Genomic DNA, 13974 nt, shown 5'->3' with positions numbered 1-13974 from the left:
GACCTGATCCTTTGTTCGCAGCAGAATGTGAAAACAGTAATTACAGCCGAGATTCATGAGTCTATTTTAATAATGTGACAGTTTAACAAATATCCTAGACCTGCTCTTTCAAAACACAATCTTTTTTTATCTGCCTTTGCTCTGCTTTGCGGGCCTTGTACTGTATATTGAATGGATTTACCAGTCAAAGTTTGAGTTCAGTGTGTCCCCATCAAAGGCCTTTAGCCACATCTTAAAGACAACCTGGTTGTACATTCTCATTTTTTGACAGTATTACCTTTTTTCATTTCTTTTCATTACTTCAAGTTTAGAAATAACTCACACTGTGCTTGAATGACTCTGTGAGGTTAGAGACAACTAATTTCCGGTAATTGTGTGACCAGAGCCAAGCAGAGTCAACTGTGCTGCGGTTGGCCAAGACATCCTTGTAAAAGATATTAAAAATCTCAATGGATTTCTTTCCTGGTAAAATAAAATTAAAATTTGAGGTCACGTTTGGTTTAAGAGGAATATGCTTTTAGAATTTGTTGGGGGCCTCGCATCATTTATGACCAATTACAGTTAAATCATCTGTTTACTCACCTATCGATTAAAATCAGTGTGTTTCATGCACTCTGACACAAATGTTCACCAAAGAGTAAACCTAATGGGTTTAAAACAGGTTTTCCTACCCCAATTATTTTTGTAGTGAACATATCCAGCATACATTTTGAATTACTTGGGGTTGCAGAAATGTGTCATTTAATTAAAAAAAAATTGTGTTGAATTCATTGAAAAATTGAGTGGACAAAATTTGTGCTCTTTCTCCAGATAGTCTCTCTCCTGTCAGTGTCATGGTAGAAAGGAAAATAGAGCTTATACATCCTGACATTACATGCTTGGACAACTGGCATTAGTTGGTTGATGCTGAAGTAGCTAAAAGCTAGTAGAAGCATTATTTCATCAACATCAGATACTGAATTATCTCTCAATTAAGTATGATTAAATTAGAGCTGGGCAAGTTAACTCATTATTATCACGTTAACACATTATTTAATTAACGGCAGCAGGCGTGCGTGTGCGCGAGGTGAGTACAACCGCGACCGGTTCACGTGAACGCGCCCGCTTGGAGCTATGCCTTGTGCTTGACCACTTCACCTCACTCTAATAGGGACACTTGCTACTGAACAGAGACTGTTTATGCTGCTCCCTGATAAAAGAAAAATGTTTCTGATGATACCTGTTCAGAAAAAAAAACAAGAACAGATTTATATATGTTAACCTGTTGCTCAGAAGGTGCCTTCTATGATGTTATGATCGTGGCTCTGGACTAACTTATTTTAACAAGCTGTAAAAGGTAATGCCCTGGCAGTGGCAAATAGCTTTGGTTTTAAATTTGATTTGATTACATTAATGTTTAAGTTGAGATTTACAAGAAATATTGTATTGCTGCTGTGTAAAGGGAATACTGCTGGTGAAAAGCACCTTATTTGTGTAAGTGTTTGCAAACCACATGTTATTGCACCTTTGTGTATTTAGCAGTGCATTTAAATTAAAAGTGTGCAAAACACTACTTTAGAATTCATTATTAAATTTTTTGCATGATAATGCGATTAATCGCAATTAATCACAGAAAATCATGGAATTAATTGCGATTAAAATTTCTAATCGCAGCCCAGCACTAGAATAAATGTTTAGTCAATTACCGTACTACAGATAGTGAAAGAGAGGGTGAAATAAATGTATTAATAGATGCACACTGTGGTTTAAAATTACAAGTCACAACAATGGCTAAAAATAATCTGAAAATTATCCATGGAACTGCGGAAGAATGGAGGTACTGAAGGAGTGTGATAGCCTTAGCCAAACAGCAAAGGCTTAGGATGCTGTTGCTCGGTCTGCTAGAACACAATGTGAACATATCCTATTTTATCTCTCCTCCATGCAGTGCGTTTTAATCCAGGAGGTTTGCTGGACTGTGTAGAAAAACTCTTCATAGGTCTGCTGCAACTTCTGTTGTACGTCTGTTCTACTTCTGGTCTGCACAAGCCCAAAGGCAAATAATCTGACAGTTGTAGACATGATGAAAAGACGACCTTGTGTCTGACCTCAGTATAGAGTGTGGCCTATGACGGACACATAGCTGCAGTATGTAATGTCAGACAGTCACCGTAAGAGACAGTGATACACATAGTGACTAACACTGATGATTCCCTCACTCCTATTGTCATATCCTCGCCTCTCAGTCTTTACTCTGCTGACCCCATGCTCATTGCCATTCAACAGAGGTTTTTATATTGCTACTCTCTTGCGCTGAACAGCCCTTTCTCTGGAAGCTCAGGAAACCGCAGCGCGCATCACCCCCAGAATCCGCTAATATGCTTCGCCACTGTTAATCTGACCCTGATGAAAACATGTACATATATACACACAAACAGAATAAAGGATAAGCACGTTGGGTGGTGTTTGTGACATTTCTCTGCAGGATAACAGGAGGAGGAAGAAGGGCAGGAGAGATACTCAGGTTTTACAGTCGTTTCAAGTAGTACCCATGCATGCTTACATAATAAAGCCAGATATTCGTCCCTGAGGATATGTAAAGACAAATCGAATGTTATGGATTGTGATCAGGCAGCATCATAATATTATCTGTCACAGAAGATGAGGTTGTTTGGCCTGTATAACAGCTCTTTCAGACTATGAAGTAATGTATGAGGCAGCTACAGTGAGGTATGCTCCCTTTTCCATATCTTGCAAAGCTTCCCCTGACTATTCGTTTTGAATAGCTGTAAACAGTGAATGATTTATGAGGATGCAACAGCAGGAAGGGCTATCAGTTGCAGTTATTGTACTCCAAGGCCCCTCTGAATAATGGCCCTCTCAGTGGTTTGACCAAGAGTCTGCTGAACTCTGCTGAAAGGAGGATATTGACCAGGATGGATCAGACTATGTGTGGCCTGCCTCTGAGTCCATTGACAGCAGCGGCAGCATTATTGATTTAGGGTGTCATTAGTGAAGAGTCCTGATACTCTGCTGAACCTACTCTAAGAATGTCATAATATGGTATCATTCCTCTTGGATTTAAATGAAGATGTGTCATGTATCTTTATCTTTATATTTTGCATCCTCGGAAGAATCAGTTTTTCAGATTGCAACAATATGAGAACGGTTTGGTGCAGCACTAGACCAATAAATCAGCCAGGTCAATATATCAGCCAATATGAACTAAACACAGATCCACTGTGTTTTCGTATATGATGGCCAATGAATAACACAAATGCAGTACAGAAATAGAAGGGGAAAAGACATGAGTGAGGTCATTTAAAAACAGTGTCATTACATAGTTTGTCCAAATTACATTTCTTAGCTGTAAAATGTCCCACTCATTATATATGTTGATCACAACTCATTGAAAAAAAACTAATTTAAGAGATAAGATCAGATTTTATTGATCCCAGAAGGAAAGTTTTACATTGCAGCAGCACAAGAAGAAATAGGAGGATGGATGCGGATAAGTAGAAAAAAATATACAAAATTTACCAGTGTGCATAAATGTGCATGCAAAAACAATAGTTCGGTGTTCTGATTATCCAAATCAAGACACTAGATTTTTAAAGAATATTCATGTTTATGTTTTTGTAAAGAAAAAAATGTTGCGGTAGATAGCTTTATTTGGAAGAACGCTACAGCTGAAAACATGGGCAGCTTCAGAGTGTGGCAAAAGGTGACTGTTTTTCAAGTGCAGCTTATACGAAAGGTACACGGCCCACTCATGTTTGCAAAACCATCTGCTCTTTAATCGTTTTATACCAAAGAAAACGAAAGGGACAGGAAACCAAACAGTGGTGAGACCGCTTTTTGCGGAAGAAGAGGAAATACTCATTGGCGTTGACATTTGTTTCACACTCAAACATTTAAAAATCACACATTTAGACAAAGACCTGAAGAGGATTTAATGTAGACACAGTTTACATAAAAGTCCTGTCCAGTGCAATAATAAATAAATAAATGTATGTTATTATCAGGTCATCTGCCGATCAGCTGAATCACTCATCATTTGTTCAGTTTTCATTTTATTTTTTAAATCTTATATGTATATATGGAAGCCACCTGACCTGAGAGCTCTTGTGCTATTATGGTTCATTGGGCGTGTTGGGATGGAATTAGATTGGATTTAAGACAGACATGGTGTAGGTTGAATTTCCTCTGCTCTTGTAGCAATTTGATGTCCCGCGGGGGCATTCAGATAGGCCAAACACAAATTTGACAGTGGCGGCTCCCTGAAGCAAATCATGTTAAAGTGAGAACAGGTTGTCAGGTTGTGTCACCTCCCTCCATCTTTCCATCATTCCCTCTTTCAAGCTCTCTGTCGCTCTCGTGGTTGACAAGTTTCACCTCTTTGTTCATCTCACTAATAAAGAGTACATCACTGTCACGGGCCGTCCGATTTGGAAAAGCCTGTGCACTAGAAGGAAGGTTAGATGTCAGTGATTGTTTTAATTAATAGTCATTTACACTCTCCAAGCCCCCCTGCCATTACAACTTCACCCTTGGGTCCTGTACGCCCTGTAAGCTGCAGAGCCGACAGCTATGATAGATTGAATATGAATCAGCTTTTTTGTGCGACAGTATGACCTGCCAAAGATTTTTAAAGAATGTATTAATGACGATGGGAACTGAATGACATATGACAGATTTCACTATTATACATTAGCATAATGAGTCACTGAGTCAATCAGTAAGGATATGTCCCTGTCTGATAGCAGCTTGCATTGACACACACGCACACACATGCAGAGAAGAGCATTAACGATTAACATCCATCTCCGGCAGCTAAACTTGTCTTTAAATGACTTTGGCCTGGTGTCGAAACACAAGCCAATCAATCCCACCCATTTTTGGCAGTTTCTGAAATAACTCACATTTGTTTGGCCTCCCCCCCTTCTTGTGGCACTGTAATTAATCAAAGTTAACACTGGCAAAGCTTTCGATAATTCCTGATTCGACATAACGTAATTACTCATTCAGATTGCATATTGAGCATTGAGTATGAGCATTTTGCCCTCAGATCTCAAGGTCAACACAGAATTCCAATCCATTGATTTGTGGCTGCGTGGGACGTGTCATGCATACTTATCCTACTTTTCTGCTGGCAAGGCCTATTCTCAAGGCCTGTCTCCTGCTACCTAATGTCCCATTCACAGGAAGGTATCAGCTGTTGTATACAGCTCTTGATTGTTTGGCACATGGCTGGAACTGAATATACATTGAACTTGAATAGAAAAGGCTGGGCGTGTTTTACAAGACAGAGGTGCATGGATTCACTGATTGCAAAGTGTAAGAAAACACATCATCTTTAACCTTCTTCAAGTTTTCCTTAGCAAGATGAGATTCACTCCTCTTGTTATCCTCAACCATATTTGGAACCATTGGGGAAAAGTAATTATCATCCACTGGGCTTTGCGTGCATTTTGTGTGTCAAGAAGAAAACATATATTCTGATTTCCACATTCTGGACTAGCAGACACATTTCCCCTAGGTCTCAGTGTGGCCTCATTCGCTTGCTCTCAAGTTTGTATCTTTGTGTTAACACTCCTTGTCCTTGTTCTTTCCATATGCACTCTTGCAGCAAATGCCTTGCTTTGAACCGTTCTCCTCAGAAATTAGCACACGGCAGCTATTGCTGAGCCTGGGATTTGTTTACCCGCAGAAAGACTTTCACAGGCAACATGAAAAGGCAGGAAGTGTGAGATTCCCATCATCCGTTCCCTTTATATTGGCCAACAATGGAAGTGCATTAGCACCAATCAGAGACATTAGAGGAAATTTGCTCTGGCGTGATTTGATTAAGGGCCAACGCATTCTCAAAACAGCCTCCCTTCAACTAACGATAATAGACATCTCTACAGGCAGGGATGGATGAAGGCGGCCTCTGCTATGCCTGCACTGGCAGTTATATCCGATTTGTCAGCTAAAAAGCTCAGCTAAGTTTCATTGCTCAGGGAAGGATGTTAGGTAGGTTTTTTTATTCTCATTTGGCTTAATTAACCAAATCTAATTAGCCACACAGGGAAAGAATATCTGTTCTATGTTGTAGTGTAAATGTTTTCTGTGTGCAGCGTTTCATTATCAAGTGCTTTGTTATAATTTCTCACCTGTGTGTGTGCGTGCGTGCGTGCGTGCGTGCGTGCGTGCACTTGTATGTCTCATTTAAAAGAAGACTTGCCTTGACCAGGCAATTCTGTCTGCTAACTTTTATCATTACTTGAGGGCCATGTTGGTCATACTATATCATCCTAATGTTTGCAGCACGTTGGTGGAAACTCCCAAGCAAACATTAGGTTCACCACAAATGCCATACAGAGCCAGTTCCACTGGACTTGTGCCCAGTGTCGTCGCATCCATCCAACTCCCACTTGTGGGACCCAGTAACTCTGTTTTCTTCTCTACCCACAGCTCTTACCGCCTGGATAAAATCAACAGTGACATGCGTAACTACATCACCAATTTTGCTGCAGACTTAAGGTGAATACAGGCTCAGCTCCTCCCCTCCCCTTACCTCGCTGTTGCTGCCATGTTGCAGTGGTCAGACGATGGAGCCAGCTGGCTTGCTGCCTTGCTGACATACCCAATATGGACACCTCACGGAGCAAACACTCAAGACCAGTCAATGAGAGGTCACCTGGGGCAATCTGCTCATACTGGCAAAGCATAAGGCGCTGTTAAACACAATATAGATATGATTTAATTCACTGCTATACCTCACACCAGCACATGCCTTTCGTTTACAGTATTACAAATGAACGAGTTACAAATGTTTTGAGAGATTAATCACGTTAATTAAGAGATAGTACCTTCCATTTCCCTCTTCTTTACTTTTGCCACTTCATTCAGACTTAATCTCTGGATGTTTCTGCTCTAGGATGTCTTTGGATGTTTAGAAGGTTGATATTACTTTGCAAATACACACAGCCTTGCTACAGCGTAACAAGATGGATTGGGTGACTTTTAATCACACTGGTATTTTCCTTGCTGCCAAACAGCAACGTTTATCTCTATAAAAAGCCCAGGAACTGCTTACTCATCTCTGCCTGTCATTAGAAATAGATCTGACGGAGGGAACTTCGATTTGGTATTCATAATGTGACTTACATAGTATTCTTTAGTTAACTTAACACACCTATCTCCTTCTATGTTTTTCTATCCGTCCTCTCTCCAGCAGATTTCAAAACCAGGCTTGTGTTTCTGAGCATCTCTCTTAGACTGTTGAGGTAGCACATTTAATTGACCTAGCTGACACCAGGATGCTCTCTGAAGTGCTTGCTCACTAACTAGCTCCTGATGTGCTTTTCTCTCATTTCCAAACATTGATTATGTTTTGGCACAACAGAAATCGAACTGCCTTTTTAAGGACACATGGTGAACACATCAATGAAGAGGGGTGGGGGTGGGGTCTCCTTCTCTTCCTCTCAAGTTCAGGTTCCCCAAAGGAGGCCTGCTGCTCTTAATAACACTTGATTGTTGTTGTCATCATGTTACACCTGTAGCCACTAGTCAAACTGCTTGTTTATTAGTTCAATTATATTTAATTGACTTGCTTAAGAAATCATCACCGTGACTGTATTCCCACTCCGTGCCTGCTTCTCCTTTTCTCTCTCTGTTCAGTCAGAGCTACCACTTGCAAGCCACCAGAGACATGCACCCAAGCATTGCCCTGGATCCCTCTGCCAACTACAACTCTCCCAAGTTTCGCTCCAGGAACCAGAGCTATATGCGGGCCGTCAGCACTCTTAGTCAGGCTAGCTGTGTTAGCCAAGTGAGTCAGGTGAGTCTGCACCCTTTCAATTAGGAGATAATCTTACCTTGTACTGGGGGAGCTGTGGTTCTTACACTGGTGGCTGCTGAGGGACCCCGAGGAGGTCCCAGGGAATCTCCAGCTAAATTAAATAAAATAATAATTTCACCATAAAGTTATACAATTTAAAACATCAGCTAAAGAGCATGTCTGTGCCAATCATAGTTTTCACTCTCACTACGACTCTTTTATCGTATACCATATACATACTGTTGTACTGACTTAATTTTACTTACTCTTATTTTATATGACAGTTCTTTGCACATTGTTTATCTGGATAAATGAAAAGACTCCAACATGGGTTGTTGAGATAATCATCTCCCTCTTGAAAGGGAGGCATATTGATTGTTCAGAGTTTTAAAAGCTCAACTGAACTGCTACTAATTCCAAATCCCAATAGAACAAGATGTTTATCTTTGATTCTTGATATTGCCAAATGGGAGTGGAGTGATAACCATCAAAGAATTTATACTCAGTAAACAACCATTTCTAACAAGTCAGCATCAAAGACATTACAAGATACTGTGCATCGCACACATCTGAAGCAGGAAACACAAATTATTCTGGTCATCATTAACAGCAAATCCTCTCTGACACCGTGTGACCTTTATTTCGTGAAAATCAACATCACATTGTTTGTTTTTGCAGTAAGCCTTATTTTTATTGTAAGGGAATTGACAGAGCATAATGTCAGTTTTTACAACCAACCAATTAATTTCTCCAGATAAACAAAGAAATATCATCTCTTTCTTAACAATGGGGAAAGCATGCTTATGGCTTTTGTTTCTCACAGGTGAGTGAAACAGAAATAAATGGCCAGTTTGAATCAGTGTGTGAGTCAGTGTTCAGTGAAGTGGAATCCCAGGCCATGGAAGCTTTGGACCTGCCTGGCTGCTTCAGAACCCGGAGTCACAGCTACCTGCGAGCCATCCAGGCCGGCTACTCCCAAGACGATGACTGCATCCCCCCCATGGCCTCCACCGTCACCTCCACCATCAGGTCTACTACAGGTAAGGGCGACTGGACATAAAAATTAGTTTGTGCAATACAACGTGTGACTTCCTGGATGTTGAAATATTTGTTTGTACTTACAAATTGACAACAAAGCTTACATTTGGCATTAACGTGTGTTAATGGATGAATATAGAATAGTTAAGTGCAAACTGGCTATACTGTCAAACAGCTTCATATCTTTGCATGAATCACTCTTGTATGTTTCCATTGTTTTTGATGGACGTATGATTACCGTAGCTACCACATGTGAGCTGTGCTAGTTCATCCTACTGTATTTTGGATACAGTGCTTCATCTGCTCATCCAATGGATGCATCAGAGAGTAAAGCTATGAACCCTATTGAAAATCACAAATGTCTGGAATAAAATCAGGTCAGAATACGGACATGACAGCTTTTTCCACAACATTTTTGGAAATCTGACTTTCTTTATGACGGCACATGGTGACACTTGTTAGCATACTTACAGCTTTAGTGTGAACTGGGCAAAGAAATGCCATATGCAAAGTATGCATTGTTCACTTGTAAACCCAGTTTACACTCAAATCTTACAGCATAAACTATGACATTTGTTCGCCTACAGATTGTTTACTTTACAGAAATTATTTTGTCTCATTGCAAAGCTCATGCTTACACACAATGAGATGACATTACAGAGCTGCACACTATTATGTCTAGACCTGGATAACGGATAATGTAAAACTGACAATGAATATACTGGTAACTGAGCTGTCACACTGGTTAGTTTCATATATCACATATCTAAACCTACTCAGCTGACACATGCATTTATTTCTGATACTGAGCCTGGATTATAAATTGTAAGCTGCTGGTGGTTGCAACAATTCCCATGATTGCTGGATTCACTGAGGAAATTATACATCCTTGTACAGATGAAGAATGTGGGAAGAAAAGAAGAAAAAGTGTCTGGACGAGAGGTCTGAGTGGATTCTACCGCTTCCCACTGTAGATTCATGAAGTTACAACATCAGCTGGACTATAATAGGGAGGGTTAGGGGTGTGGCCATCTGGAGATGTGCTTATAATAAGTTCTTCATACCTATAAATGTTTGCTTACACTGCTTTCTCAGTAAACTCAAATATTTTTTGCATTCTTAGGATACAGAGTTTGATATCTGATGGATTTCTCCACTATTTTGGACATGGGGCAGTTGGTGCTTCGAATCAATCAAACTGGACCTCACATTTTCAATAGGGTTCATACTATACTTCCTGATTGATGGGAAATGGTTTGGAAGCTTTGCTCATCTTTGCCTCTTTTCATTGCACAAAGTACACATTTCTTTACCTCGACTGAAAGCAAAAGAGCATGCAAGGATTGTTCTTACACCTCATTTATTAGAAATATTGTCCATTCTCTGTGATGTGTTCCGGGAGCGAGGAGTTTCAGCTTTGTGCATTGAAAAGATGTGAAGAATGCATGCTACAAATTAAGGTTGAGAAGGCAGTGTAAGCCATTAACAGAAATGAGTCAAAATGGGAGCACTTTCACAACGTTCTACTGGTTTTCAACACTGTAATGTATAATCATATTACAGATTATTAAAATTCTAGAATAAAAATTCTTCAATTCACATCTACGGTATACAGATAAGTGAATTGGGGCAATAATCATAAGGTTAGCATTTAGTTGTTGTAGATTTCTGCTATTATCTTATTTTGACTCATGGCATTTAGTGCATGATTTGATGTTACTGCTTTGTGGCAATAAAAAGCACATTCTCTCCAGCTGCTCACACCTGTGGCCATATTACAGATACGTATTTACATTTGTCTTCCAGACAGAAATTATGTGCAGGAAGACTGTTGTTTACCCGACCAGGCCAGTGTACATGAAGATTTGGCAGACACGGCCCCTTTGGCTCATGATGATCTAGGCTGCCCCATCAGAAGAGACAGGCTTTACCAACAAGGTAACATGGGGGCTACAGCCAAACCCCTGTCTGGACCGCCTGTTTCTCCAAGCCTCTTCAGATCCCCCAGATCTAGTGCCCCAGAACGGCCATCACCAAAAGCCATCCAGGCCAGTATCAAAGAGTCAGCTACCTTGGCTGCAGCTATCAGCATGCAGTGGAAGGAAGAGGTCTCGGCCATGCGTCGAGAGCTAGCTGATCTAAGGAGGGACCTGTGTAAAGAGCTTCGTGCTTTCAACAGTAATTTCAACACTTTCACGCAGCATTACAACACATGGTCTCCCCAAGGTGCCACCATGGCTGCTGGAGCTGATGTAGGTTTAGGCGGAAGGGTTGGGACAGGGACAGGGACAGGGGCAGGAGCAGGGGCAGGAGCAGGGGCAGGGGCAGGAGCAGCGGTAGGGGCAGGAGGACTTGGAACCACTCTTGTAGACAGAGGCACTGGGGGAGCTAGAGAGAAGAAACCCCAGATTTCAAAAGTGTCTGTGGGCACCCAGGCCAGAAGCAAGGTCCTGATCCGCCAAAGCACTGCAGATGCAGCTGTCAATTGTCCAGAAGAGAAGGAAGAAAAGAAAGGCGCCCGCCGAAATCTGCCAAAGCAGCTGTCTATGGACCCAAGCATTCTTGCCTGTCCACAGTCAATGTATGTGGAGAGTGCCATACCACTTTCTTTGGATCCAATACTTCCAGGCGCGGTTAGAGCATTTGAACCGGAGCCATTTGACTTGACTGCTATGCCCTCTAGCGGTAAACCAGAACCAGAACCAGAGCAACCAGACCATGTAATTGTGAGTACATCTGATATGGTCACTAATGAGCCAGTCACCATGTGTGGTACTGTGCCACTTTTCTCAGAAGCAGCCCTTGAGGGCCCCCAGGATTCAGTGACAGCAGAACAAGAAATGTTAATCACTCCACAGCTAATGAATATAGACCCTGCTAATGAGTCCCATTTAGATACTGAACCATCTCATCCTGATGGCATGAAACCCCCAGAGTCAGAACTAATTGAAAGAGATATGATAAAGTTACCGTATGCCATACCTGTAGTCACTGTGTCTCCACCAGAGGAACATGATTATGACATCACGTCAGATTCAGAGTCTCCAGATCCTGTCACTGTGGACACGCCAGATCCAGTGTCTCAAGAACCTACTACTGTGTCTTTACCATATTCAGGATTAGATCCAGATCCAGAACCCTCAGACCAAACAGAACTAGAACCAAAACCACCCATGGTTTCCTCATCTGAACCCATTAGTCAAGGCCCATTCTCAGTCTGTGATGCACCAACCCCTGATCTTGAAACTGTTACACCATGTAATTTAGAGATGAACATCACATGTCCATCTATTGTGGTGTCAGAGTACCTTGACACATACTCTCCTGCAAGTCCAACTGACAGTGACACAAATCCAGATCCCATTATCACCCTTCCAGATGATGCTTCTGACCCTCCTCCAGAGAAAATGATATCGGCCTCAATCTTAGCTTCCAGTTCAACAGAAACTATACCTAACACTGAACCAGAGTCCGAGGACTCAGAGTGGCCACCACTTCCGGAACCACTTGATACCACCCCTATTTACCATGCCGATCTCGTCCACTTTGACTTAGTCATGCTGACTTCCCTTGATCAAGATGATCTTGACTCAGTGTTCATGGACCCTGAACCAGATCCATTTGACCTGAGTGTTGACTCTCCATCTAATACGGAGGATTTAGATCCACCCTTCTACCAATCAGATCCAAGTTCACGCCTACCCATTGTTGACCCTGCCACACTGTGCCCCATGGATCCTTCACAGTCAACAGAATCTATCTGTTTGGATCCAGCTATGAAGTATCGCTTAGCTCACATGCCTCAGGATGTAGCCTCAGAATTACATGAAGTTTCACTAACACAGGTCACTGTCACAATATCCCCTCCAAGTTCAGTATCTCCTGATACGTCACTGGAAATAGACTTTGGACCCACAAGTCCAGCTCCAGATCCTCTTCCACTAGATACAGAACCACCGTCACCAAATCTCGAAGACATACCCTCAGTGGACCTGGCACACGTGGAGCCAGATGATATGATCGCAGAAACACTAGAGTGTATGGCTGTATCCCAGGAGCATGGGGAACAAGAGACCCCAGTCAGTTCAGAGAGGTCCTTCCTGTGGTACAGGTGGCAGAAGAGAGGCCAGAGACGAGAATCAATGCACAGGAGCGCCAGTGTGGAGCTCTGGAGCGGGAGATACGAGTACAACAGTGCAGAAATCACATATGTGTCGCTCACTCTGTGAGATCATACCTCATTCTCAGCAGACAAAATGTAGCTCAAAGTGTATTTATAGTTCATGGTTTGTAGCTGCCAGTGCACTGTAGAGCAAGTTGCAGATCTAAATGTCATGTGATGATTGGCATTCAAAGCAAGGACTTCCTCATACACTAACATGCAGTGATATTCCTGGAAAAAGACTGCATTGGTAGCAGCAAAAAAAAATATTTCAAGGATTGCCCCATTCTGCAAGAATGCAATGACATATTTACTGAACAATATATATACTAAAAGCAGTATGAAGTTTTCTGAAGCTGTTATTGCGACTGACATGAATTATCTTCCAGGACAGTACTTCTTATTTAAGTGTACCTTTTTTTAAATCATTGGATACACTAGTAATGAATGTTCTGGTTCAGTCTGTGTATTACATCAAAGACATTTTACACATCTGTTTTAAAAGACTCTTTTGGAGCTCTGTTATAGGCTACGGACATGGTGGCCTAGTATACAAGGTCCAGACAATCCTTGCAATGATGATGGAAACTTTCCTTACCTTGACTTACTTTGAGCTCTCTGTTTATTGTCACTCTGGAGTGGAGTGAAGTCAATCTTGTTAGTTATCATATAACTATAAGGACATACTGTTTACTATGTGAGCTGTTGGATGGACTCAGTTATAAAGCAAAAGGAAATGACGCTGTTAAATGATGTTTGCACAATCTTAGATGGAGATGGAGAACTGTACTGTTAATTTGTTGAAAAAACTCACGTCATGCACACTCATGCTCAAATATAATAACCAGTACAGTTATGGTATGTAGCCTCTATGGACATACAACCTCATGGTACCTACATGCGCAAACACTTTGCTACCAAACATACAGCACATGTACACATTCTTTGCTGGAAAATAAGTATATGGATA

The 13974-nt window shown here is 41.4% G+C and overlaps 1 protein-coding gene across 1 annotated transcript in view; it reads left to right on the top strand.

The window, feature by feature from the left end:
• dlgap2a (discs, large (Drosophila) homolog-associated protein 2a) overlaps positions 1-13974 on the top strand; it is a 127821-nt gene that overhangs the window by 87602 nt on the left and 26245 nt on the right. The window contains exons 4-6 of the mRNA XM_038729015.1: positions 6436-6504; positions 7645-7804; positions 8628-8844. Coding sequence (XP_038584943.1) covers positions 6436-6504; positions 7645-7804; positions 8628-8844 — 446 coding nt within the window. The remainder of the gene's footprint in view (positions 1-6435; positions 6505-7644; positions 7805-8627; positions 8845-13974) is intronic.

Source organism: Micropterus salmoides, unplaced genomic scaffold (assembly GCF_014851395.1).
Source record: "Micropterus salmoides isolate LMB-PRFRI ecotype aquatic unplaced genomic scaffold, ASM1485139v1 Ms_hic_scaffold_19, whole genome shotgun sequence".
Taxonomy (NCBI): Eukaryota; Metazoa; Chordata; class Actinopteri; order Centrarchiformes; family Centrarchidae; genus Micropterus; species Micropterus salmoides.
This window is presented reverse-complemented; position numbering and strand designations above follow the sequence as displayed.